Source organism: Chiloscyllium plagiosum, unplaced genomic scaffold (assembly GCF_037043375.1).
Source record: "Chiloscyllium plagiosum isolate Xiang-an unplaced genomic scaffold, Cpla_swu_hap1 HiC_scaffold_25, whole genome shotgun sequence".
Taxonomy (NCBI): Eukaryota; Metazoa; Chordata; class Chondrichthyes; order Orectolobiformes; family Hemiscylliidae; genus Chiloscyllium; species Chiloscyllium plagiosum.
Window position 1 is genome coordinate 41,086,152 of NW_028270163.1, and position 24,389 is coordinate 41,110,540.

General features: G+C 48.2%; 1 protein-coding gene and 1 long non-coding RNA gene across 2 annotated transcripts; both read right to left on the reverse strand.

The window, feature by feature from the left end:
- Positions 1–206: 206 nt before the first annotated feature.
- LOC148145324 (uncharacterized) lies at positions 207–24,267 on the reverse strand. Its single transcript, XR_015761421.1, has 3 exons — positions 23,861–24,267; positions 17,489–17,690; positions 207–693 (listed from the first exon to the last, which is right to left on the reverse strand). It is a non-coding gene; the product is annotated as an uncharacterized LOC148145324 (long non-coding RNA).
- On the reverse strand, positions 6,816–9,002 carry LOC122562203 (somatostatin receptor type 5-like). Its single transcript, XM_043714883.2, has one exon. The coding sequence runs from the start codon at positions 7,926–7,928 to the stop codon at positions 6,870–6,872; it is 1,059 nt and encodes a 352-aa protein (XP_043570818.2). The 5' UTR covers positions 7,929–9,002; the 3' UTR covers positions 6,816–6,869.
- Positions 24,268–24,389: the final 122 nt, after the last annotated feature.

The window sequence follows — 24,389 nt, forward strand, 5'->3', positions numbered from 1 at the left end:
ATTTCGGAAACACGCGTTCTTGTTCTGAGACCGAAGGCCTGCAATAACAGGGTGTAAAAGCGACACAATTCTGTTCTCCCATGTGCAGTTTTGAATTTGTCAGAGGCTTCCCAGACCAGGGTTATGAGCTCCCGCCCTGAGCAGGCAAAACATTTGGGACAGTTGTGAAAACTACAGTTCGGACGTTGATGAGTGAGTGCAATGGAAACGTGAGAAGGTCAATTTTAATTGTAAAATAGTAAATTGTACAATGAATTATATTTCATGCACACTGAGAACTTTACAAAGTAAGCTTAATCCATATTTGCATCATTTGATTTTAAGAAAAAAGTCTGTTGCAAATGGAATTCACTGCTTAGGGGGTCGTCTGCACCGTTTTCTCTTATTAAGTCAACGACTCAATTCATTGCAGGCCCCTTCGCGAGTTGGTTATATGTGGGAGTGGATCGATTCCCCCAACAGCACAGACAATTGTTACTGCACTCCAGTGAGTCCCCACCTCCCCAATCCGTCACTGATTCCGATTGAAGTGGCACTGGGCCGGGCTTCTTCCTGGTCTTCATATCTTCACGAACAGACCCAGTCAGTGAACATCATTCACTTTCTGTGAGGCACTCTGCAGTTTTCTGAGCGGCATTAATAAGGCAGCGGAACCAACGTCCCCTCTGACCCGCAGTCTTCCCACTGTAAATGCTGTGGTATAAATGAGACTGTGATGATATTACAACAGGTACTGACTGATATAGTGTCAATATCAGCGCGGCCCTAGTGAGCCAGATTGTTCAGTACAGCCCAGTCCAAAGTTCCAATTCTTTTCCGTGTTAACATATTTATTTTAGCAACAACTTAGACAAACAATTAAAGTTCCCAAAGGCCTAGCCCAGGAATGATAGTCCTTGTGATTTCGTTGTAGTGGAATCAATTTGGACCAAACGTCTATGCGTTTGTGTACATGTATGTGTGTGTATGTGTCTATGTACGTGTATCTGTGAGTGTAGCCGTAGCTGTGTGTGTGTGTGTGTGTTTGGGGGTCTGTGCGTGTGTTTGACAGATCCAGCCTGTGTCGAGCCAGAGTTTCTAAGTTCAGTGAGCTCCTATCTGCGGGATGTTCCGAGACCGAGGATTCACTCCTGAGGAGGAGAGCTCATGGGGAGGGGAATGGGCTGTGGGATTGGGCAGTAGGTGTGTGTGGGGGTTGGGGAATGGGATTGGGCTGTAAATGTGTGTGTGTGGGTTGGGGAGGGGGAGTGGGATTGGGCTGTAGGTGTGTGTGTGGGTTGGGGAGAGGGAGTGGGATTGGGCTGTAGGTGTGTGTGCGCGTTGGGGAGGGGGGAGTGGGTTTGGGCTGTAGATGTGTGTGTGGGTTGGGGAGAGGGAGTGGGATTGGGCTGTAGGTGTGTGTGTGGGTTGGGAAGAGGGAGTGGGATTGGGCTGTAGGTGTGTGTGTGCGTTGGGGAGGGGGGAGTGGGTTTGGACTGTAGATGTGTGTGTGGGTTGGGGAGGGGGGAGTGGGTTTGGGTTGTAGGTGTGTGTGTGGGTTGAGGAGGGGGGAGTGGGTTTGGGCTGTAGGTGTGTGCGTGTGGGTTGGTGAGATGTGAGTGGGATTGGGCTGTAGGTGTGTGTGTGTGGGTTGGGGAGGGGGGAGTGGGATTGGGCTGTAGGTGTGTGTGGGGGTTGGGGAGGGGGGAGTGGGTTTGGGCTGTAGATGTGTGTGTGGGTTGGGGAGGGGGAGTGGGATTGGGCTGTAGGTGTGTGTGTGTGTGTGGGTTGGTGAGAAGTGAGTGGGATTGGATTGTAGGTGTGTGTATAGGTTGGGGAGGGGGAGTGGGATTGGGCTGTAGGTGTGTGTGTGCGTTGGGGAGTGGGGAGTGGGTTTGGGCTGTAGATGTGTGTGTGGGTTGGGGAGGGGGGAGTGGGTTTGGGCTGTAGGTGTGTGTGGGGATTGGGGAGGGGGAGTGGGTTTGGGCTGTAGGTGTTTGTGTGTTGGGGGAGTGGGAATGGGATTGGGCAGTAGCTGTATATGTGTTGGGAAGAGCGAAGTGCGATTGGGCTATAGGTGTGTGTGTGTGGATTCTGAAGGGGGGAGTGGGATTGGGCTGTAGGTGTGTGTGTGTGTGTGGGTTGGTGAGATGTGAGTGGGATTGGGCAGTAGGTGTGTGCGTAGGTTGGGGAGGGGGCAGTGGGATTGGGCTGTAGGTGTGTTTGGGTTGGGGAGGGGGGTGGATTGGGCTGTAGGTGTGTGCGGGGGTGTTGGGGAGGGGAGAGTGGGTTTGGGCTGTCAGTGTGTGTGTGTGGGTTGGGGAGGGGGGAGTGGATTTGGGCAATAGGTGTGTGTTGGGGAGGGGGAAGTGGGGATTGCGCTGTAAATGTATGGTGGGTTGGGGAGGGGGAGTGGGATTGGGCTGTAGGTGTGTGTGGGTTGGGGAGGGGGAGTGGGATTGGGCTATAGGTATGTGTGTGTGTAGGTTGGGGAATGGTTTGGGCTCTAGGTGTGTGTGTGTGTGGGTTGGGGAGAGGGGAGTGGGATTGGGCTGTCAGTGTGTGTGGGGTGGTTGGGGAGTGGGATTGGGCTGTAGGCATGTGTGTGGGTTGGGGAGGGGGGAGTGGGTTTGGGCTGTAGGTGTGTGTGTGTATGTTGGGGAGTGGGATTGGGCTGTAGGTGTTTGTGTGTGTTGGGGAAGGGAGAGTGGGATTGGGCTGTAGGTATGTGTGTGGGTTGGGGAGGGGGCAGTGGGGTTGGGCTGTAGGTGTTTGTTTGTGTGTTGGGGCGGAGTGGGAATGGAATTGGGCAGTAGTTGTATATGTGTTGGGAAGAGCGGAGTGAGATTGGGCTGTAGGTGTGTGAGTGTGTTTTGGGGGGAGAGTGGGAATGGGATTGGGCAGTAGCTGTGTATGTGTTGGGAAGAGCGGAGTGGGATAGGGCTGTATGTCTGTGTGTGTTTTGGAGGGGGGTGGGACTGGGATGTATGTGTCTGTTGATTGGAGAGGACGGAGTGGGATTGGGCTGTAGGTGTGTGTGGGTTCGGGAGGGGGGAGTGGGATTGGGCTGTAGGTGTGTGTGGGGATTGGGGAGGGAGGAGTGGGTTTGGGCTGTAGGTGTGTGTGGGTTGGGGAGGGGGGAAGTGTGTTTGGGCATAGGTGTGTGTGGGTTGGGGAGTGGGCAGTGGGATTGGGCTGTAGGTGTTTGTGTGTTGGGGGGAGTGGGAATGGGATTGGGCAGTAGCTGTATATGTGTTGGGAAGAGCGAAGTGCGATTGGGCTATAGGTGTGTGTGTGGATTCTGGAGGGGGGAGTGGGATTGGGCTGTAGGTGTGTGTGTATGGGTTGGTGAGATGTGAGTGGGATTGGGCAGTAGGTGTGTGCGTAGGTTGGGGAGGGGGCAGTGGGATTAGGCTGTAGGTGTGTTTGGGTTGGGGAGGGGGTGGATTGGGCTGTAGGTGTGCACGGGGGTGTTGGGGAGGTTTGGGCTGTCAGTGTGTGTGTGTGGGTTGGGGAGAGGGGAGTGGGTTTGGGCTGTAGATTGTGTGTGTGGGTTGGGGAGGGGGGAGTGGGTTTGTGCAATAGGTGTGTGTTGGGGAGGGAGAAGTGGGGATTGCGCTGTAAATGTATGGTGGGTTGGGGAGGGGGAGTGGGATTGGGCTATAGGTATGTGTGTGTGTGTAGGTTGGGGAGTTGGGGAATGGGTTGAAACTTTATTGCTGGAACAGCACAGCAGGTCAGGCAGCATCCAGGGAACAGGAGATTCGACGTTTCGGGCACAGGCCCTTCTTCAGGAGCCTGTCATTCCTGAAGAAGGGCCTGTGCCCGAAACGTCGAATCTCCTGTTCCCTAGATGCTGCCTGACCTGCTGTGCTGTTCCAGCAATAAAGTTTCAACTTTGATCTCCAGCATCTGCAGACCTCACTTTCTCCTCGAGTTGGGGAATGGGTTTGGGCTCTAGGTGTGTGTGTGGGGTTTGGGGAGAGGGGAGTGGGATTGGGCTGTCAGTGTGTGTGGGGTGGTTGGGGAGTGGGATTGGGCTGTAGGTGTGTGTGTGGGTTGGGGAGGGGGGAGTGGGTTTGGGCTGTAGGTGTGTGTGTGGGTTGGGGAAGGGAGAGTGGAATTGGGCTGTAGGTATGTGTGTGGGTTGGGGAGGGGGCAGTGGGATTGGGCTGTAGGTGTTTGTGTGTTGGGGCGGAGTGGGAATGGAATTGGGCAGTAGTTGTATATGTGTTGGGAAGAGCGGAGTGAGAGTGGGCTGTAGGTGTGTGAGTGTGTTTTGGGGGGAGAGTGGGAATGGGATTGGGCAGTAGCTGTGTATGTGTTGGGAAGAGCGGAGTGGGATTGGGCTGTATGTCTGTGTGGGTTGGGGTGGGGGGAGTGGAATTGGGCTGTAGGTGTGTGTGTGTTTTGGAGGGGGGTGGGACTGGGATGTATGTGTCTGTTGATTGGAGAGGGCGGAGTGGGATTGGGCTGGAGGTGTGTGTGGGGGTTCGGGAGGGGGAGTGGGATTGGGCTGTAGGTGTGTGTGTGGGTTTGGGAGGGGGAGTGGGATTGGGCTGTAGGTCTGTGTGTGTATGTTGGGGAGGGGGAGTGGGATTGGGCTGTAGATGTGTGTGTGAGTTGGGAAGGGGGAGGCGGATTGGGATTGGGCTGTAGGTGTGTATGGGTTTAGGAGGGGGGAGTGGGATTGGGCTGTAGGTCTGTGTGTGTATGTTGGGGAGGGGGAGTGGGATTGGGCTGTAGATGTGTGTGTGAGTTGGGAAGGGGGAGGCGGATTGGGATTGGGCTGTAGGTGTGTCTGGGGGTTTGGGAGGGGGGAATTGGGATTGGGCTGTAGGTGTGTATGGGTTTAGGAGGGGGGAGTGGGATTGGGCTGTAGGTGTCTGTGGGTTGGGGAGAAGGTGAGTGGGTTTGGACTGTAGGTGTGGGTGTGTGTTTTGGGGAGGGGGTAGTGGGATTGGGCTGTGTGTTTTGGGGAGGGGGAGGAGTGGGATTGGGCTGTGTGTTTTGGGGAGGGGGAAGGGTATTGGGCTGTGTGTTTTGGGGAGGGGGAGGAGTGGGATTGGGCTGTGTGTTTTGGGAGGGGGGAGTTGGAATGGGCTGTGTGTTTTGGAGAGGGGGAGTGGGATTGGGCTGTGTGTTTTGGGAAGGGGGAGTGGGATTGGGCTGTGTGTTTTGGGAAGGGGGGAGTGGGATTGGGCTGTGTGTTTTGGGGAGGCGGGGGATTGGGATTGGGTTGTGTGTTTTGGGAGGGGAAGGAGTGGGATTGGGCTGTGTGTTTTGGGGAGGGGGAGGAGTGGGATTGGGCTGTGTGTTTTGGGGAGGGGGAGGAGTGGGATTGGGCTGTGTGTTTTGGGGAGGGGGAAGGGTATTGGGCTGTGTGTTTTGGGGAGGGGGAGGAGTGGGATTGGGCTGTGTGTTTTGGGAGGGGGGAGTTGGAATGGGCTGTGTGTTTTGGAGAGGGGGAGTGGGATTGGGCTGTGTGTTTTGGGAAGGGGGAGTGGGATTGGGCTGTGTGTTTTGGGAAGGGGGAGTGGGATTGGGCTGTGTGTTTTGGGGAGGCGGGGGATTGGGATTGGGTTGTGTGTTTTGGGAGGGGAAGGAGTGGGATTGGGCTGTGTGTTTTGGGGAGGGGGAGGAGTGGGATTGGGCTGTGTGTTTTTGGGAGCGGAGGAGAGTGATTGGGCTGTGTGTTTTGGGAGGGGAAGGAGTGGGATTGGGCTGTGTGTTTTGAGGAGGGGGAGGAGTGGGATTGGGCTGTGTGTTTTGAGGAGGGGGAGGAGTGGGATTGGGCTGTGTGTTTTGAGGAGGGGGAGGGGGATTGGGCTGTGTGTTTTGGGAAGGGGAGTGGGATTGGGCTGTGTGTTTTGGGGAGGGGGAGTGGGATTGGGCTGTGTGTTTTGGGAGGGGGGAGTGGGATTGGGCTGTGAGTTTTGGGGGGAGTGGGATTGGGCTCTGTGTTTTGGGTGGGAGTGGGATTGGGATGTGAGTTTTGGGGGGAGTGGAATTGGACTGTGTGTTTGGGGAGGTGGGGAGTGGGATTGGGGTCTGTGTTTTGGGGAGGGGTGAGTGGGATTGGGCTGTGTGTTTTGGGGAGTGGGAGTGGGATTGGACTGTGGGTTTTGGGGTGGGGGGAGTGGGATTGGGCTGTGTGTTTTGGGGTGGGGGGAGTGGGATTGCGATGTGTGTTTTGGGGATTGGGCTGTGGGGAGGGGGAGTGGGATTGGGCTGTGTGTTTTAGGAAGGGGGAGTGGGATTGGGTTGTGTTTTGGGAAGGGGGGAGTGGGATTGGGTTGTGTGTTTTGGGGAGGGTGGAGTGGGATTGGGCTGTGTGTTTTGGAGAGGGGGGAGTGGGATTGGACTGTGGGTTTTAGGGTGGGGGGGGAGTGGGATTGGGCTGTGTGTTTTGGGGAGGGGGAGTGGGATTGGGCTGTGTGTTTTGGGGAGGGGGGAGTGGGATTGGGCTGTGTGTTTTGGGGAAGGGGAGTGGGATTGGGCTGTGTGTTTTGGGGAAGGGGAGTGGGATTGGGCTGTGTGTTTTGGGGAGGGGGAGTGGGATTGGGCTGTGTGTTTTGGGGAAGGGGGAGTGGGATTGGGACTGGGCTGTGTGTTTTGGGGAAGGGGAGTGGGATTGGGCTGTGTGTTTTGGGGAAGGGGAGTGGGATTGGGCTGTGTGTTTTGGGGAGGGGGAGTGGGATTGGGCTGTGTGTTTTGGGGAGGGGGAGTGGGATTGGGACTGGGCTGTGTGTTTTGGGGAAGGGGAGTGGGATTGGGCTGTGTGTTTTGGGGAGGGGGAGTGGGATTGGGCTGTGTGTTTTGGGGAGGGGGAGTGGGACTGGGCTGTGTGTTTTGGGGAGGGGGCGGATGAGAAAGGCCGCCCTCCATGGTCACTCTCCGAGGCCTCCCGCGGAGCCGCTGGCCAGGCTCTCGGTGCCGGTGTGTGTCCCGGGAGCCCCGGGGCCGGTGCTGCGGCGGGGCCAGCGGCCGGAGAGGCCGATGTAGAGCAGCGGGTTGGCGCAGCTGTTGGAGTAGGAGAGGGCGACCAGCAGCTGGAAGAGGCGGAGCACGGGCGGGCTGGGGGGCCGGGCCTGCCACACCAGGCACAGGTTAATGGTGTAGAAGGGCAGCCAGCAGAGAGCGAAGGCCAGCACCATCGCCAGCACCAGGGTGGTGAGCCTGCTCTCGGGGGAGGCGGCCGCGGCCTGGGCCTGGGCCTGGGCCCGCGCCCGGAGCCTGAGCAGCAGCAGGCCGCAGCACACCGAGATGGCGGTGAAGGGCAGCAGGAAGCCCAGCACGAAGCTGTACAGGATGAAGGCGGCGCTCCAGGCGGACACAGGCTCCGGCCACGCCAGCACGCAGAGCCCGGGGCTGCCCACTACCCCGGAGTACAGGGCCACGGGCAGCGCCGGCACCAAGGCCAAGGCCCAGAGGCCTGCGCCTAGGCCCCGCGCCAGCCTCGGGCTCCTCCAGCGGCGGTAGCCGAGCGGCCGGGCCACCGCCAGGTAGCGGTCCACGCTCAGCGCCGTCAGGCAGAAGACGCCGGCGAACTGGTTGAGGGCGTCCAGCAGCATGACCAGGCGGCAGAGGGCCGCTCCGAAAGGCCAGCGCCGCGCCGCCAGCTGCGCCGCCAGGAAGGGCAGCCCCAGCATGAAGAGGCCGTCGGCCACCGCCAGGTTCAGCACGTACACCCCGGCCACTGTGCTGGCCCCGGCCGCCTGGCCGAGCCGACAGATCACCAGCGAGTTGGCGGCCAGGCCCAGCACACACAGCACGCAGTACACCGAGGCCATGAGCAACTCCCAGGCCCCGGGCTGGCCCACATCCTCCAGCCCCTGGCTACCGTTCACCAGCCACACGCCGTCCGACAGGTTGCCCGCGGCTTCCCAGTACAGCGCGGTGTCAGCATCCTCCCTGAAAGCAGATGGGCTTGCTCCAGAGTGGGCCATCCTTTTGCTTGCTGGGTTCTCTCTCTGTCACTCTCTGTTGGTCAAGCTGAGGGGATGTGGGGCTCTCTACCTCCACAAGGATCAAGGAGGTTCCAACAGCACAGTGGACACTCTCTCGGCTCTCAGCTGTTGTGCCCTGTCAGCCTCTTGCAGCTCCATCTGCTCGCTGTCCCCATGGCCGAACTCTTGTCTCCATCATCACTCCCTCTTCTCCTCTCTCTTTCTCACTCACACAGTTTCCAACAATCCCGGCATTAAATGGCTTTGTCGATGGCCCACTACAGCAGCTCCCTTCACCTCAGGAGATTTTTTTCCTCTTGCTTTCAGGAACTCAACACCTCTTCCTTCCCTTTCTGCTGTGGCCACCAACATTTATTTGAACTCACAGCGTTGACTCCACAAAAGCTTCGTCAAACACTGGCTCTCTCAGTTCACATATTCACGAGCAGCGGAGTATTTCATGGGCTCTCAGGTATTCAGTCAGAAAGCGAGAAAGCATCTTGAAGTCAGCTTGCCGGGGAGAAGCTGAGGTAGGAATGATTAGAGATGAACGTGGAGAGCTGGAGCACTCTGCATTGACACTGGAAGGAAAGCGAGCTGAGAGCGCTCTACTAAATCCCGTCCAATTTAAGCTGAGAAAAAAAGGGGAAAACAGCCCCCTTCCCGTCCCGTTGACAGGTTTTAATGAGTACTGTATTAAAAGCAGATTTCCTACAAAACAACACATGCACCACATAGCAGATGATTGAAACTATTTGAACTATGTCCTCAACCAGACAGCTCCGGATGCCACTTTTTTCTCTCTCGGCGATTATGTCAAAGCATCCCTGGAATTTCTGTAAATATTCCGGACCCTCATCAATCAACCGTCCAGCTTGATTTAACGCTTTAACCCCAATTGGCCAGAGCTGCCCGTTCCAAAATAAATTATTCCTCGCGACTCTCTTCCCTTGGTGAGAGAGCTGGGAGATCTGAGGAGGTCTGACTCCTCTCGTTTAGCCTGGTCTCTTTTGGGTCGGAAAGTCTCAAAGGTTGCCCTTAATTTGGACACCACAAACTTCTGAAAAGCACTAGAGTCAACAATTAGATCCCACTCCGAACTAAGACTGTCCACGTTTCATGTGCAGAAGATGGACATGTATCTCTCAGTCAAGTTTTGCAGTGGTTTACTGCATTGTTGCTAAGTTGGGTTTGGAAAATCATGTAACTAGTTACACAGGGGTGAAATAAATCCTGGTACTGAGAGTACTGGTGGGTATGAAGGTTTTCTCTGTCCTTTCTGCAGACTCTTATTCCGAGCGGTTGATCCAGGCCTTACTGCTTGCCTTTAACAAGTTTTGGACGCTTTTGCAGTGAAAGTAGCTCACTTCAGGAGACGGATGGTCATGTTGTGCTTTATCCTCACCTCCTGTGGGGCGGAGATGACCGTGTCTGCAGACTGCCAGCTCTGTTTACCAGTGCAAGGGGCTTCCCTCTCTCAAACAGTGACCAAAACAGAATCACAAGAGCAGTTTGCACTCCGCCGTTTCCAACCTCCCTTTGCTGGCTTGAAGTTCAATTATCTTTCAAAGCTCCCGGGTTGAAGAGAGCTTTTTTTTAAACAGCGATAACTTGGGAGGTAAGTCTTCAACAGCGGGTTGATCCATAGACCTTTCGCATGACATGGCAAACCGAAGGTAATGTCCATTTCAGTTTGTACACGCTCAATCCGGAAGGTTGTCACCTTCTGCAGTTTCCTGGGAAAGTGCCTTATTTAGAGTCGAGCACAAAATCACCCGGTTAGCGGTGTCGCCAAAAAAGCAGCACGTTCACTTTTTAAACAGACCTTTCCATCCGTGAAGAGCTGAAGGAGAGAAACCCGCAAGATGACAAGCCGGCACGCGTCTGTGTCCTTTGCTCCCCAAAACAAATCCCTCTGGGCTCCATCGAAAAGCGGGCACTCTTAAATGCAGCCGTAACTGGAGGTCGATATCTTGAAGAGGTGACATGCTCTGAAAGCGGATTTAAACCTTTAACTTGGGTCGAAAAAAGGATCGCACGCTCCATGCTCAAACGAGAAATTGCAGGAACAAAGAACCCAACTCCAGCTGTGGTGGGAGGGAGGGAGGCACAGGCAAGGGGGTTGCAGGCTAACTGTCTTCACCCGCGCTCCAAACTGCTACATTCCCAAAAAAAGGATTAAGAACGATTTTTTTTAAAGAAACACCGTTTTAATTCGAGTACATTCCCTGTAATTCTTGCAGTTGTGAGCTGACCCGCATTTCCTTCCATCTTTCGTGTTTTTTAACTGCTGCAATACACGTCCAACGGACAATTGCTTCTGCCTGAACAGGATTCCGATAGTATTCCCGCTTCTGTTTGTTCGAGATACACATTCTCTCCACAGACCAACCTGAAAGTTCTTTAAATTCCGCATGAACAAAGAGACCTTGGAGTGCAGGTTCATCGCTCCTTGAAAGTGGAGACGCAGGTAGATAGGATAGTGAAGAAAGCATCTGGTATTCTTTCCTTTATTGGTCAGAGTATTGAGTAAAGGAATTGGGAGGTCATGTTGTGGCTGTACAGGACATTGGTTAGGCCACTGTTGGAATATTGCGTGCAATTCTGGTCTGCTTCCTATCGGAAAGATGTTGTGAAACTTGAAAGGGTTCAGAAAAGATTTACAAGGATGTTGCCAGGGTTGGAGGATCTGAGCTACAGGGAGAGGCTGAACAGGCTGGGGCTGTTTTCCCTGGAGCATCAGAGGCTGAGGGGTGACCTGATAGAGGCTTACAAAATTATGAGGGGCATGGATAGGATAAATAGACAAAGTATTTTCCCTGGGGTCGGGGAGTCCAGAACTAGAGGGCATAGGTTTAGGGTGAGAGGGGAAAGATATAAAAGAGACCTAAGCGGCAACTTTTTCATGCAGAGTGTGGTACGTGTATGGAATGAGCTGCCAGAGGATATGGTGGAGGCTGGTACAATTGCAACATTTAAGAGGCATTTGGATGGGTATATGAATTGGAAGGGTTTGGAGGGATATGGGCCGGGCGCTGGTAGGTGGGACTAGATTAGATTAGATTAGATTACTTACAGTGTGGAAACATGCCCTTCAGCCCAACAAGTCCACACCGACCGGCCGAAGCGCAACCCACCCAGACCCATTCCCCTACATTTACCCCTTCACCTAACACTACGGGCAATTTAACTTGGCCAATTCACCTAACCTGCACATTTTTGGACTGTGGGAGGAAACCGGAGCACCCCGAGGAAACCCACGCAGACACGGGGAGAACGTGCAAACTCCACACAGAGAGTCGCCTGAGGCGGGAATTGAACCCAGGTCTCTGGTGCTGTGAGGCAGCAGTGCTAACCACTGTGCCACCGTGCCGCCCTAGGTTGGGTTGGGATATCTGCTCGGCATAGACAGGTTGGACCGAAGGGTCTGTTTCCATGCTGTACATCTCTATGACTCTAACACAATGGAAATGAAGCCATGTGTACACCACTGGGTCGTGTTTCCAGTAAATAGTTGCAATCGACATACTGCACCTTCTAGATAGAGAAAATAGAGAAGATTCTGCTATTACTGATTCTCTGAAGAAAATATGAATTCACATTCGTTCCCCCTTCCATTGCCCCCTGAATAAAATGTTATCTGTATCGTTCTCATACATGTCTTCACTCCCTTTTACTTGCATTACTATTTTGACGGGTCGCTTCAGCCTCTAACTACATTGTATTTCAGCAATAATTGTTCTTCTAATGATGAGGCCAATAATCCTGAGGGCCAGATTAATGATCTGGCGATATAGGGTCAAATCTGCCATCCCATTCCCACCTCCCTGCCCCACGACAGCTGATGGAAATTAAAGTTAATTCATACAGTACAATATACACACAACAATACAACACAGGTACAAACCCTTCAGCTTCAATTCTGTGCAAATTCCCAATCTTATATAGACACGTTACCTTATGCCTATACGTGGTTTCTATCCAGTAGCCAACATTTTTAAGCCATTAATCCACAGGGTGGGGCTGGGCCAGTATGTATCGTTTTTCATTAATTGCCCTTGACATGGTGGTCAGCCATCTTATTGAACCACTGAGGTCCATTGGGTGCAGTGACATTTACGTAAGAGTTTCAGGTCTTTGACCCAGTGACACTGAAAGAACAGCAACATTCTGGATGTAGATTTGCTCACTGAGCTGGAAGGTTCAAGCAAACCTACATCCAGAACCTCAACCTGAGCTACAAATCTTCTCAAACCTCGCGAACAGCAACATTATTTAAGGTCAGGATGGTGCATGGCTTTGAGAGGAACTTGCAGTGGTAGAGTTTTAATGTACCTGCTGCCCTTGTCTTTCTAGGTGGCAGATGTCACAAAGTTAGAAGTTGTTGATAAAGAAGCCTTATTGAGTTATTGCAATGCATCTTACAGTTGGTACATGCCATAAAATATCATTGATGGAGAGAGTGAATGCCAAAGGCATTGGATGGATGTCAACCAAATGGATAGTGCCAAACCACATGAACTCCATTGGCGCTGCATAACCTGAGCACTTAGGGAATATTCTATCACACTCCCGGCTTGGGCCATGTTGTTGGTGGATGGGCTTCGGATAGACAGGAGATACATTACTTACTACTGAATTTCTGACTTGCTGTTGTAGCCATGTTGTTTAAATGGCGAATCCAATTCAGTCTCTGGCAGATAGTGAAATTCAGAGTGTTGATATCAGCAATGGTATTGCCTTTTGAATGTCAAGAACAGTTAGTTAGATAATCTCTTGTTCAAAATGGTCATTGCCCGGCACTTGTGCAACAAGAAAATAACTTGTTATTTATAAGCCCAAGACAGGGTATTGTCCAGATTTCTTTGCGCCTGGACACAGACCGTTAAAGTATCTGAGAAGTTACAAATTATGACTGTTGTAAATATACCTACCTCTAACTTAGGGACAGAGGGAAAGTGATTGATAAAACAGTTGGCGCTGAGCCTAGGAATTCCTGCAGAGATATTCTGGAACTGAGGTGGTTGGCCTCCAACAGTAACAACCACTTTCCTTTGGGTTTGGTATGATTCCTCTCAGTGTGAAGTTTTTCCCAATTCCCATTTGCTTCAATTTTTCTGGAGTTCCTTGATGGCATTCTCAGTCAAATACTGTCTCGATGTCAACTGCAGTCTCACTTTCTCAGCTGGAGTTCATGTTTGATCATGTTTGGACTGAGGCTGTAATGGTGTGAGAAGTTGAGTGCCCCTGGCAGAACTCAAACTGAGCATCAGTGAGCAGGTTATTATTGAGCAGTGTCACTTGGCAATATTACATCTTCCAATACTTTGCTATAGATTAAGTGTGTGCTGATTGGGTGGTAATTGGCCAATTTGGAGTTGTTCTGCTTTTTTGTGGACAGGACACAGCTGGGTAAATTTCCACATTGCTAGGCAGAGGCCAGTTTTAACTGCAGTAGTACAGGTTGACTCTGGGTAAGGCAAGTTCGGGAGCACAAATCTCCATTACTGTCGATGGAATGTTGCCAGAGCCCAAAGCCTTTCCAGTATCCAATGTCTTCAGCTATGTTTAAAATTATACAGAGTAAGCTGAATTGGCTGAAGATTGGCACCAGTCATTTTGGGGACCTCAGGAAGAAGCTGAGATGGATCATATACTCAGCACTTTTGGCTGAAGATTGATGCAAATGTTTTAGCCTTGTCTTTTGTCCTGACATGGTGGGCTCCCCCATCATTGAGAATGGGGAAATTTATGAAGGCCTCTTTTCCTTTTAGGTTCATTGTCTATCACCACTCATGACTGATATGGCAGAATTCGTCAAAAGTACTCCCAATTTCAGCAGGTACCCCTAGATATTGGTAAGGAGGACACTGAAGGGTCGACAATGCTGGTTTAAAAAAAAACACTCCCAGTGTCTTTTGTTTTAGACGATGTCGCAGTTTGAAATAACAGATGGCTTGATAGGCCATTTCACAGGTCACTAATGAATCAACCGCATTGCTGTGGACCTGGGTCAGATCAGGTGAAGACAGATTTTTATTCTTGAAGAACATTTGTGAAGCAGATGAATCTTTACAACAATTGGCAACATTTCTTCTCACCATTAGACTAGCTTTTAATTACGGATTTATTTATTTAGTTTAAATTCCACCAGCTGCGTTGATGGGGTATGTACCCATGTTTCTAAAAGATTAGCCTGTTCCTCTAATTCACTAATCTAGTGACATCACCACTATGCCACTGCCTCCCCCATTTTCCCCATTTCTAACATTTCTGAATTGAGTACATATCTACCGGATCTTACCACTAGCTCCAGGCATCTAGTGTCATATCTGAAACCTCAATCCTTAATATAATACAGGTAGTTCTCTAAAAATGCCATAGTTCAGTTCCCGTGCGATCTCGCTTTATAAGAAAATAGGTGCAATCCGAGCACCATTTAAACTAATGGGGCCAGAACCATGTTCTACAAATATAGGTGTAAATTCGGCAATCATGTTATAGTCAATTTGAGTTGTAGAAACACGTGCTATAGGAGAACCACCTGTATAAATTATCTTGTGCACCCTGCAAGATAGTGGGGTGCTGGACTTGCTGACATGTGCCGACATTTTCCTGTTTACCTTTCAAAGTAAGACACATTGCATGTTGTGAAATTACCTAGGATACCCTGCTCCAAGGAAATGAAAAACAGAACAGAAATACAAATTCTTCCTTTCTACTTCTGATGCTGCAGCTCCACATCAAAAGATCCTGCTTTCCAAAGAACAGAGAAGAGTACAACATAAATCAATGATATCCCAACCCAATCTAGTTCCCACCTGCCAGCACCCGGCCCATATCCCTCCAAACACTTCCTATTCATATACCCATCCGAATGCCTTTTAAATGTTGCAATTGTACTAGCCTCCACCACTTCCTCTGGCAGCTCATTCCATACGCACACCACTATCTTGAAAAACTTGCCTATTAGGTCTCTTTTATTCTCTTTCTCCTCTCCCCCTAAGTCTATGCCCTCTGGTTCTGGACTCCTCCACATGATTTTGTATACCTCTACAAGGTCACCCCTCAGCCTCCGATGCTCCAGGGAAAACAGCCCTAGCCTAGTCAACCTCTCCCTATACCTCAAATTCACCAATCCTGGCAACATCCTTGTAAATCTTTTCTGAACCATTTCAAATTTCACAACATCCTTCCAATAGGAAGGAGACCAGAATTGCATGCAATATTCCAACAGAGGCCTAACCAATGTCCTGTACAGCCACAACATGACCTTCCAACCCCTGTACTCAATAGTCTGACCAATAAAGGAAAGCAAACCAAACACGTTCTTCACTATCTTATGTACCTGTGACTCCATTTTTAAGGAGCTATGAACCTGCACTCCAAGGTCTCTTTGTTCAGCAACATTCCCTAGGACTTTACCATTAAGTGTATAAGTACTGATAAAATTTGCTTTCTCAAAATGCATCACCTCACATTTATCTAAATTAAACTCCATCTGCCACTTCTCAGCCCATTAGCCCATCTGATCAAGATCTCGTTGTAATCCGAGGTAACCTTCTTCGCTGTCCACTACACCTTCAAATTTGGTGTCATCTGCAAACTTACGAACTGTACCTCTTATGCTCACATTCAAATCATTTATGTAAATGACAAAAAGTAGTAGACCCAGCATCGATCCTTATAGCACTCCACTGGTCACAGACCTCCAGTCTGAAAAACAACCCTCCACCACCACCCTCTGTTTTCTACCTTTGAGCCAGTTCTGTATCCAAATAGCTAGTTCTCCCTGTATTCCATGAAATCTAACCTTGCTAACCAGTCTCCCATGGGGAACCTTGTTGAGCAGCTTTCTGAAGTCCATATAGATCACATCTACTGCTCTGCCCTCATCAATCCTCTTTGTTACTTCTTCAAAAATCTCAATCAACTTTATGAGACATGATTTCCCACACATAAAGCTATATTGACTATCCTTAATCAGCCCTTGCCTTACTAAATATATGTACATCCTGTCCCTCAGGATTTCCTCCAACAACTTGCCCATCACTGACGTCAGGCTCACCGGTCTATAGTTCCCTGGTTTGTCCTCACCACCTTTCTTAAATAGTGGCACCACGTTAGCCAACCTCAAGTCTTCCGGCACCTCATCTGTGACTATTGATGATACAAATATCTCAGTAAGAGGTCCAACAATCACTTCCCTAGTTTCCCACAGAGTCCTCGGGTACACGTGATCAGGTTGTGGGGATTTATCCACTTTTATGCATTTCAAGACATCCAGCACTTCCTCCTCTGTAAAGTGGACATTTTTCAAGATGTCATCATTTATTTCCCTACATTCTATATCTTTCATGTCCTTTTTCACAGTAAATGTTGATACAAAATACTCGTTTAGATCAAAGGAAATGGAGTTTAAAAATGAGTGAGTTATCTTTAAACTATACAGGTACTAGTTAGGCCACATCTGGAACACTCTGCACAGTGTTGGAAATATATACTGGCATTGGAGACAGTCCAGAGAAGGTTCACTAGGTAGATCCCCGATAAGGAAGGATTTTCCAAATGAGGAGAGGTTGAACAAATTGGGCCTGCACTCATTGGAGTTCAGAAGAATGGAAGGAAACCTTATAGATACATACGAGATTCTTAGGGGGCTTGAGAGGGTAGATGTGGAAATGTTCTTCCCCCTTATTGGAGAGGTCCAGAACCAGATGGCATAATCTCAGAGTAAGATGTCGTCCCTTTAGGACAGATGAGGAGGAAATTATTCTCTCAGTGGGGAGTGAATCTGTGGAATTCTTTACCACAGAGACCTGTTGAGACTGTATCTTTAAGTATATTCAAGGTTGAGACAGACAGATTGAATTAGTCGGGGAGTTAAGGGTTATTAGAAAACATAAGAAAGTGCATTTGAGGCTTATCAGATCAGCTGTGATCTTATTGAATGGTGGAACAGACTTGATGGACAAAAGACCTCCTTGTGCTCTTCTGTTTTATGGCTTTCTGATCACATTCTGGGAAAAGCTTTTTGTGAGAGGCTTCTCAATTATAGCTTAGATCTTTCAAATTCTATTTACATGTTTAATTTATTCTGTAGCTGCGGGCTTTCTGTTGTATAAATTGACATCACGCTAAGTCTTTGATTTTTGTACAGTTAGTAAGATCTTATACAAGTGTCTAAACCAATTGGAGACACAATGTGATTGTTATGTGAGGTGCTTATATTCTGGATTATGTTTCTCCACCGTTGAATAAAAATTAATGACTTACTGTTTTATCCACATTAATTCTCTATCCAATATATGTTGTGTCGTATTATCTGTGTGTATTGTACAGCAACAAACATAACCTCGAGCGTGTTTGTAACTGGTTGAATTTTGCAATAACACTGTTTTGCAACGATAACCATTAAGTTAATGAGAAGTCTCAAAATGAAAGAGAGACTTTTAAACAGACTTTGATGATCTGTTCTTTACAACCCTCAAGGGCTTATGCAATCAACACTAATGGTGTATATATTCAAAGGCCAAAGTTTTTAGGAAACATTGACTGACCTTGGTGAGTACTTCCAGAATGGTCTGTTTTTATTTTGGATTTCCAGCAGCTGCAGTTTTTTTTTGTTTTCTACTACAAGTCTTTGATTTCTTATTCAGTTACTTCATGATCCTGTTTGCGTTGTCTGTAGGTGGTGGGGAGACAGATGTCAAGCAAAGAAGTCTTCAATTGCAACAAAAATAACTTGCAATTATTTGGTGCCTAGAATAGAGAAAAAGTTTTTTCATGTGCTTCACAAGCGGAATCAGAAACAGATAGTTCTGAAGCTGAGAAAGAGTGCTTGATGGGAGTGTGAAAACCTTGGTCAGAATGTAGTTTTTAAGTTAACTCTTAAAGGAAGACATACATGGACCTAAGGTTCTAGATGTTTACGACTCTTAAGGCAGGGTTTTGCAAGCAATAGAATGAGGAGATGCCTGAAAATAGGAGGAAAAGGAACAGATGGTTTGAGGAGCATTTGCAGATTATGTTTTGGAGATGAAAGTCTTTATGCTTGAGAAGAGTTAAGATGAGAAATGTTGTTTGGGCTGAATAGAACTCCAAATTTGTGAACAGACGTCTTCAATTTATGGCATTGATTGGACATGAGAATGGAGGATACGACAACTTGTCAAGACTGAATATCAGGCCAGAAAACTGATGATATAGTGATGGGATAAGGTTAAGGGGGGACATGGGAGCAGATATTCTCAATGTCCGTGTCGAAGCACCTTCATAACTGAAGATTTAATCAGAGGACCACATTTCAATGAAGAAAAGAACTGGATCAGGTTTCAATCCATGGAAGGTCCTAAAGGTAATAATGTGGGTTGGAATAAGATGTTACTTCTGAAAACAATCTAATTAACAGATCGGAAAAAAGTGTCATAAAAAGCACTTGAGAGAAATTTCTCATGGTGGAATAAAGAGGAGAGACATTGGAGGAGGATGATCTGGGGTTGAGTCATGTAAGTAATTGCAAAGTTCCTTACATGAAGGCAAGGAGCAATAGTACACCATGATAACTTCCCAACTGGATCTAATTTGTGCTTTCATTCAGGATCATTTCAAAACTGTGGCAAACCCAGGGACTTGGTTGTCGAGGTCACAGAGTTACGATAAACTTAGGCAAGGATTTGTGAGGCAACAATCCAATCACAACATTCGGAGACAAAAGAAATTGGAAATAAGGTTTGTAGCTCAGGTTGAGGTTCAGGGTGTAGGTTTGCTCGCTGAGCTGTAGGTTTGATATCCATGGATAGCAAACCTACACCCTAAATTGGAAATAGATCGGCAGTTTACAAGCACAGTTTCACTGGGCATAAACGTTTGAGGAAAAGGTGAAAGGAACACAATAGAACCTTGAAGACAGGCCATTTAAAATGGTCAGAAAGGGAAGGTGTTGAGTCATCTTCAGTTTAGTGGGAAAGGGGTAATGGCAGAAGTCGAATGATCTTATGAAGAAGGTGAGGGTTGGAAACAAAATGGAAGAGCAACAAGAGATGCAGGGTCAGGTTTAGGACAGGTGAGGAAGATTGGTTTAGTCTAGTTTCATAGGCAAGCAGAAGGATGGAAATATCAGAGGTAAGCAAGTGCTCAAATTTCATTGTTGGAGTTGAAGTTGGACAGCGGTGGGAAAGAGTGGATGGAGAATACAGGTGCCATTGGTGAAAGTAAACTGGCGATAGCTCTCCCACAAGATGACTCATTGGCAGCAGACTGTTTTGGCAGAGTCATAGAGTCATACAGTTGTACATGGAAACTGGTCCTTCGGTCCAACTCATTCATGCCGACCAGATATCCTAATCTAATTCCCATTTGTCAGCATTTGGCCCAGATCCCTCTCAACCCTTCTTATTCATGTACCCATCCAGATGCCTTTTAAATGTTGTAATTGTACCAGCCTCCATAGTCTCTTTTAAATGTTTCCCCTCTCACCTTAAACCGATGCCATCTAGTTTTGGACTCCTCTACCTTGGGCAAAAGACCTTGGCTGTTCATCCTGTCCATGTCCCTCCTGATTTTATAAACTTCTATAAGGTTATGCCTCAGCCCAGCCTATTCAGCCTCCCCCTATAACTCAAACTCTCCAACCCTGGCAACTTGCTTGTAATTCTTTTCTGAACAATTTCATGTTACATAACATCCTTCCTATAGCAGAGAGATGTAGGGCTAATAGGCTGCTCGAGCCACATCTAGGAATGGAGGCTAATCCATTCTACACAAAGAAATGAAATGAATAAAGAAGGTACATCAATAGAGAGGATGGAAAGGCCTGGTGCACACTCACATTCAGATCTCTCCACTCACCCTACTTGCTAAGCTGATATTAGAACATAGAAAAGTACAGCACAGAACAGGCTCTTAGGCCCATGATGTTGTGCCAAGACTTAATCTGAATGTAAAATATAGTAACAACCTATGCACCCCTCAACTCACTGCTATCCATGTGCATGTCCAGCAGTCGCGTAAATATCCCCAATGACTCTGCTTCCACTACCATAGCTGGCAACGCATTCCATACATTCACAACTCTCTGCATAAAGAACCTACCTCTGACGTCTCCTTTATAAAAGAATAAAAGAATGACTAGGGTAGGAATAGGTCCAGTCAAGGATAGTAGTGGGAAGTTGCGTGTGGAGGCTGAAGAGATTGGGGAGATACTGAATGAATACTTTTCGTCAGTATTCAATCAGGAACAGGACATTGTTGTCAATGTGAGTACTGAGTCAGAATTAAGTAGAATGGATGGCTTTGAGGTATGTAGAGAAGAGGTGTTGGAAATTCTGGAAAGGGTGAAAATAGATAAGTCCCCTGGGCCTGATGGCATTTATCCTAGGATTCTCTGGGAAGCAAGGGAGGAGATTGCAGAGCCATTGGCCTTGATTTTTATGTCCTCGTTGTCTACAGGAGTAGTGCCAGAAGATTGGAGGCTAGCAAATGTGGTTCCCTTGTTCAAGAAGGGGAGTAGGGATAACCCTAGCAACTATAGGCCGGTGAGTCTCACTTCTGTTGTGGGCAAAATCTTAGAGAGAATTGTAAGGGATAGGATTTATGAACATCTGGATAGGAATAATGTGATCAAGGATAGTCAGCATGGTTTTGTGAAGGGCAGGTCATGCCTCACAAACCTTATTGAATTCTTTGAGAAGGTGACGAAGGAGGTGGACGAGGGGAAAGCAGTAGATGTGGTGTATATGGATTTTAGTAAGGCGTTTGATAAGGTTCCCCATGGTAGACTACTGCAAGAAATACGGAGGTATGGCATTGAGGGTGAGTTGGAGGTTTGGATTAGGAGTTGGCTGGCTGGAAGAAGACAGAGGGTAGTAGTTGATGGCAAAGGTTCATCTTGGAGTGCTGTCACTAGCGGTGTTCCGCAAGGATCTGTTTTGGGACCATTGCTGTTTGTCATTTTTATAAATGACCTGGAGGAGGGGTTAGAAGGTTGGGTGAGCAAGTTTGCGGATGATACGAAAGTCGGAGGAGTTGTTGACAGTGAGGAAGGATGTGGCAGGTTACAGCGGGATATAGATAAGCTGCAGAACTGGGCAGAAAGGTGGCAAATGGAGTTCAATGTAGCTAAGTGTGAGGTGATTCACTTTGGTAAGAGTAACAAAAAGATGGGGTACTGGGCTAATGGTCGGATACTTGGTAGTGTGGATGAGCAGAGGGATCTTGGTGTCCATGTACACAAATCTTTGAAAGTTGCCACCCAGGTAAATAGTGCGGTGAAGAAGGCATATGGCGTACTGGCTTTTATTGGTAGAGGAATTGAGTTCCGGAGTACTGAGGTCATGTTGTAGTTGTATAAGACTCTGGTGCGGCCGCATCTGGAATATTGTGTGCAGTTTTGGTCGCCATACTATAGGAAGGATGTGGAGGCACTGGAACGGGTGCAGAGGAGGTTTACCAGGATGTTGCCTGGTATGGTAGAAAGATCGTATGAGGAAAGGCTGAGGCACTTGGGGTTGTTTTCATTGGAGAAAAGAAGGTTTAGGGGTGACTTGATAGAGGTGTATAAGATGATTAGGGGTTTAGATAGGGTCGACTGTGAGAATCTTTTTCCATGTATGGAGTCAGCTATTACAAGGGGGCATAGCTTTAAATTGAGAAGGGGTAGGTATAGGACAGATGTTAGGGGTAGGTTCTTTACTCAGCGAGTCGTGAGTTCATGGAATGCCCTGCCAGTAGCAGTGGTGGACTCTCCCTCATTATGGGCATTTAAGCGGGCATTGGATAGGCATATGGAGGATAGTGGGCTAGTGTAGGTTAGGTGGGCTTGGATCGGCGCAACATCGAGGGCCGAAGGGCCTGTACTGTGCTGTATTCTTCTATGTTCTATGTTCTATACCTTCCTCCTAATACCTTCAAACTATGACTTCTCGTACCAGTCAATCCTGCCCTGGCTATTGACTCTATCTATTCCTCTCATTATTTTGTACACCTCGATCAGGTCTCCTCTCTTCCTCCTTCTCTCCAGAGAGAAAAGTCAGAGCTGATTCAACCTTTCTTCATAAGGCAAGCCCTCCAGTCCAGGCAGCATCCTGTTAAACCTTCTTTGAACCCTCTCCAAAGCCTCTGTATCTTTCATATAGTAGGGCGACCTGAACTGGACACAATATTCCAAGTGTGGTCTCACCAGGGACTTGTAGAGCTGCAGCAAAACCTCGCGGCTCTTAAACTCGATATTCCTGTTAATGAAAGCCAAAACACCATATGCTTACTTAACAACCCTATCCACTTGGGTGGCAACTTTGAGGGATCTATATACTTGCACACCCAGATCCCACTGTTCCTCCACACTGCCAAGAATCCTGTCTTTAATCCTATATTCAGCATTCGAGTTCGACCTTCCAAAATGCATCACTTCGCATTTAACCAGATTGAACTCCATCTGCCATTTCTCAGCCCAGCTCTGCATCCTGTCTATGTTGCGTTGCAGCCTGCAGTAGCCCTCTATACTCTCAACGACACCTCCAACCTCTGTGTCTTCTGCAAATTTACTAACCCACCCCTCAACCTCCTCACCAAAGTCATTTATAAAAACTACAAAGAGCAGAGGCCCAAGAACAGAGCCCAATCAACACTGTCTTCAAGGCAGAATACTTTCCATCTACAACCACTCTTTGCCTTCTGTCAGCCAGCCAGTTCTGAATCCAGATAGCCAAATCTCTCTGTATTCCACACTTCTTGACTTTATGAATGAGCCTACCAGGGGGAACCCTATCAAATGCCTTGCTGAAATCCATTTACACCACATCCATTGCTCAACTGTCGTCGACCTGTCTTGACACCTCCTCAAAGAACGCAATAAGATTTGTGAGGCATGACCTGCCCCTCACAAAGCCATGTTGACTGCCTTTAATCAGACTCTGCTTTGCCAAATAGTCATAAATCCTATCCCTCAGAATTCTTTCCACAACTTTGCTGACCACAGACGGGAGACTGACTGGTCTGTAATTGCCAGGGATTTCCCTATTACCCTTCTTGAAAAGTGGACCAACATTCACCTCCTTCCAATCCTCCAGTACGACTCCCGTGGAGAGTGAGGAGGCAAATATCCTTGCCAGTAACCTTACTCCCCCTGAGTAACATTACCCACTTCCATTCCTTCTTCAATCTAATTGTTGTTGGAACTCCTATCCATAGCCGTCATTGCTGGGTTCAATGTCTGTGCTCTTGGTGAACGTTCCATTCTCTGGTCAGTAAACGTCTGCTGCTTTTATCCTGTTCTCCAGTATCCTGTCTTCCTTGTCTCCATAATGGACTCTAGTGCCACAACCCACTGAGAACCCTTCACTCTTCCAAATCTGGCATTTTATGCATTTCACTCTCCTTTCACTTCACCATGTTTAGCCATACCTTCAACTATTTTGGCCCTAAATTCTGCAATACCTTTCCCAATCTCAACACTATACCACACCTCCTTCCTCTTATCTGCATGTTTTTGGCTCAGCATCCTTTTTTTCATATGATTACACTTCTGTGAATCACCATGGGTCAGTCATGTTCAATAAAGGCATTTTATGAATGCTAGTTGTTGTTTGCACTGTTCCTTCGATCTTTATTTTCTTTGGATATGAAGATGGATATGAGAGAAAATGAGACGTTTCTGGGGACAGGGGATTAAAACGAGTTGTGTAATTTCTACAGTTTTGGAACACCTCTAGGCAGTTCACCGATAAGCAATTTTGCCAAAGCATCGGAGCAAATCCAGCTGGAAAGCTTATGAATTCAGAATATTACTGTTAATTGTTTATATACAGTTGGCAAAATGTCATGGAGCTATACTCAGAACAAGTCACAATTTATTAAATCATGTGCACCCAAGGGCACTCAGAAAACAAATCCGCAATTTAATAAATAATGCAACCAAGAACGAGATTACTTACTTTATCTTTTGTGGTGTAAATTCCATATGAATCAATTATTATGTACACAATTGTACTTTTTCTTTACATGTAGCATTTCAATCAGAATAAATATTTGATCTGTTTTCATGGTAGGAAACACTAAAAACATTTCACGTTTGAAAAATATTTGCTGGCTTCCAAAATGCATAAAACAGATCACAGAATGTACTCATAAAAATGACAGCACGGTGTAACAGAGAACCTATATCAGCGTCAGTAAAGCCAACGCTTGCAGCAGCATTTACGGTAGTTTCTTTGTCTGCAAGATGGATTCACCCAGCCAGAGTGGCACTTGGAAACAATACATTTTTAAGAGAAAATAATAACGCATTGTTTTGTTTTTAGAGTTACATACACACACGGAACGAAGGTACCCACATTCTGACTTCCACTGGGGAGCTGCTGCAAAAGCAGCTGGACATTGGATACATTGTGAGAGGCGGGGCGATTGTATGATGGACAGACAGATCGGCCAGTCGGCACGCGAAGAACTCCAGCCGCGCCCTCC

Bases quoted from the DNA above. Each gene is read 5' to 3' on its own strand.
- LOC122562203 (XM_043714883.2), bottom strand. From the start codon at position 7,928: ATGGCCCACTCTGGAGCAAGCCCATCTGCTTTCAGGGAGGATGCTGAC.